This window comes from Cryptotermes secundus, unplaced genomic scaffold, assembly GCF_002891405.2.
Source record: "Cryptotermes secundus unplaced genomic scaffold, Csec_1.0 C38368758, whole genome shotgun sequence".
Taxonomy (NCBI): Eukaryota; Metazoa; Arthropoda; class Insecta; order Blattodea; family Kalotermitidae; genus Cryptotermes; species Cryptotermes secundus.
Genome location: NW_019770759.1, coordinates 1 through 990, shown reverse-complemented (window position 1 = coordinate 990; position 990 = coordinate 1). Strand labels below are relative to the sequence as shown.

Sequence of the window (990 nt, the reverse complement as noted above, 5' to 3'; positions counted from 1 at the left end):
GGTGTATTTTGTTCCTATGCCAACAGCACTAGAGAACAGAAAGAGTTTTGCAGAAATGGAACATGCAGAAGTGAAACCAGCTGATATACACACACTGCTAGAGATCCCAGACTCAGACTCCAATAATGTATTCTGCAATGGGCATAATTTATCAACAGCTGCGAGTGAGAGCGACCGGGACCAACGTGCACCTCTGGGACGTAGCGAGAGTCAAGCAATCTCAAGCATCAGGGAATCTTCTCAAGAGTGTGATGTTGACAGAGGTGGGTAGCTTCCATGTTGATTCATATCAGTGTCTCCTGCATCTCCATGGCAAAAGTATAATACACACTCGCACGCACACGCACAGATATGCACATACACACATGTATATATCACACTGGAGAATTAAGAGCAAGTTGTGCACTAAGTTATGGATCGCAAAATGGAAAATGTCGCAAATTATTTAAATTCTATGTAGGAAAACCATTCCGTCGCGTGGCATCATGTCCAGATGCCAAGCAGTTGGTGAACCAACCAGATCCAGTTCATGACGTATGTGATATTAAAGTGAAGATAGCAGACCTTGGAAATGCATGTTGGTCGGTAAGTATATTTGCATAATGCATATATAGGTAAGTAGAAGATATACTTCAGTAAAATCGTTTGGAAATGAACTTATGTTTGTTAGGGTTTAGAATCATATTTTGTTCTCCCCCTAACCTTTTTTTTTTTGTTTATCTTTTTAATTTGGTTATTTAACGATTCTGGATCTATACAGCATCAGTTTTCTTTTTGGTGTTCTCCCAGAATCCATCCTTGAAACCTTAATCTTCCACAGTAGCGTAAATATGCTTTCACTTATATGTAGGTCTCCCTCTCTTCATGCACCTCCTGCTCCTCCTCATCCTACTCTTCATGTTCTTCATACAGCTCCCACTCCTGTGCCTACTCCTGCTCCTACTTCTATACCTAATCCTACACCTCCATTTTCTCCTGCTCCTGCTCCTG

At 41.3% G+C, this 990-nt stretch overlaps 1 protein-coding gene across 1 annotated transcript; it reads left to right on the top strand.

The window, feature by feature from the left end:
• Positions 1-9: 9 nt before the first annotated feature.
• LOC111875132 lies at positions 10-618 on the top strand. Its single transcript, XM_023871196.2, has 2 exons — positions 10-263; positions 461-618. The coding sequence occupies exons 1-2, from the start codon at positions 17-19 to the stop codon at positions 601-603; spliced, it is 390 nt and encodes a 129-aa protein (XP_023726964.2). The 5' UTR covers positions 10-16; the 3' UTR covers positions 604-618.
• The last annotated feature ends 372 nt before the right edge of the window (positions 619-990 follow it).

Excerpts from the sequence above, each read along its gene's own strand:
- LOC111875132 (XM_023871196.2), top strand. The coding sequence starts at position 17 with ATGCCAACAGCACTAGAGAACAGAAAGAGTTTTGCAGAAATGGAACAT. Across the intron at positions 264-460 it reads AGAGTGTGATGTTGACAGAG|GAAAACCATTCCGTCGCGTG; the intron begins GTGGGTAGCTTC and ends AATTCTATGTAG.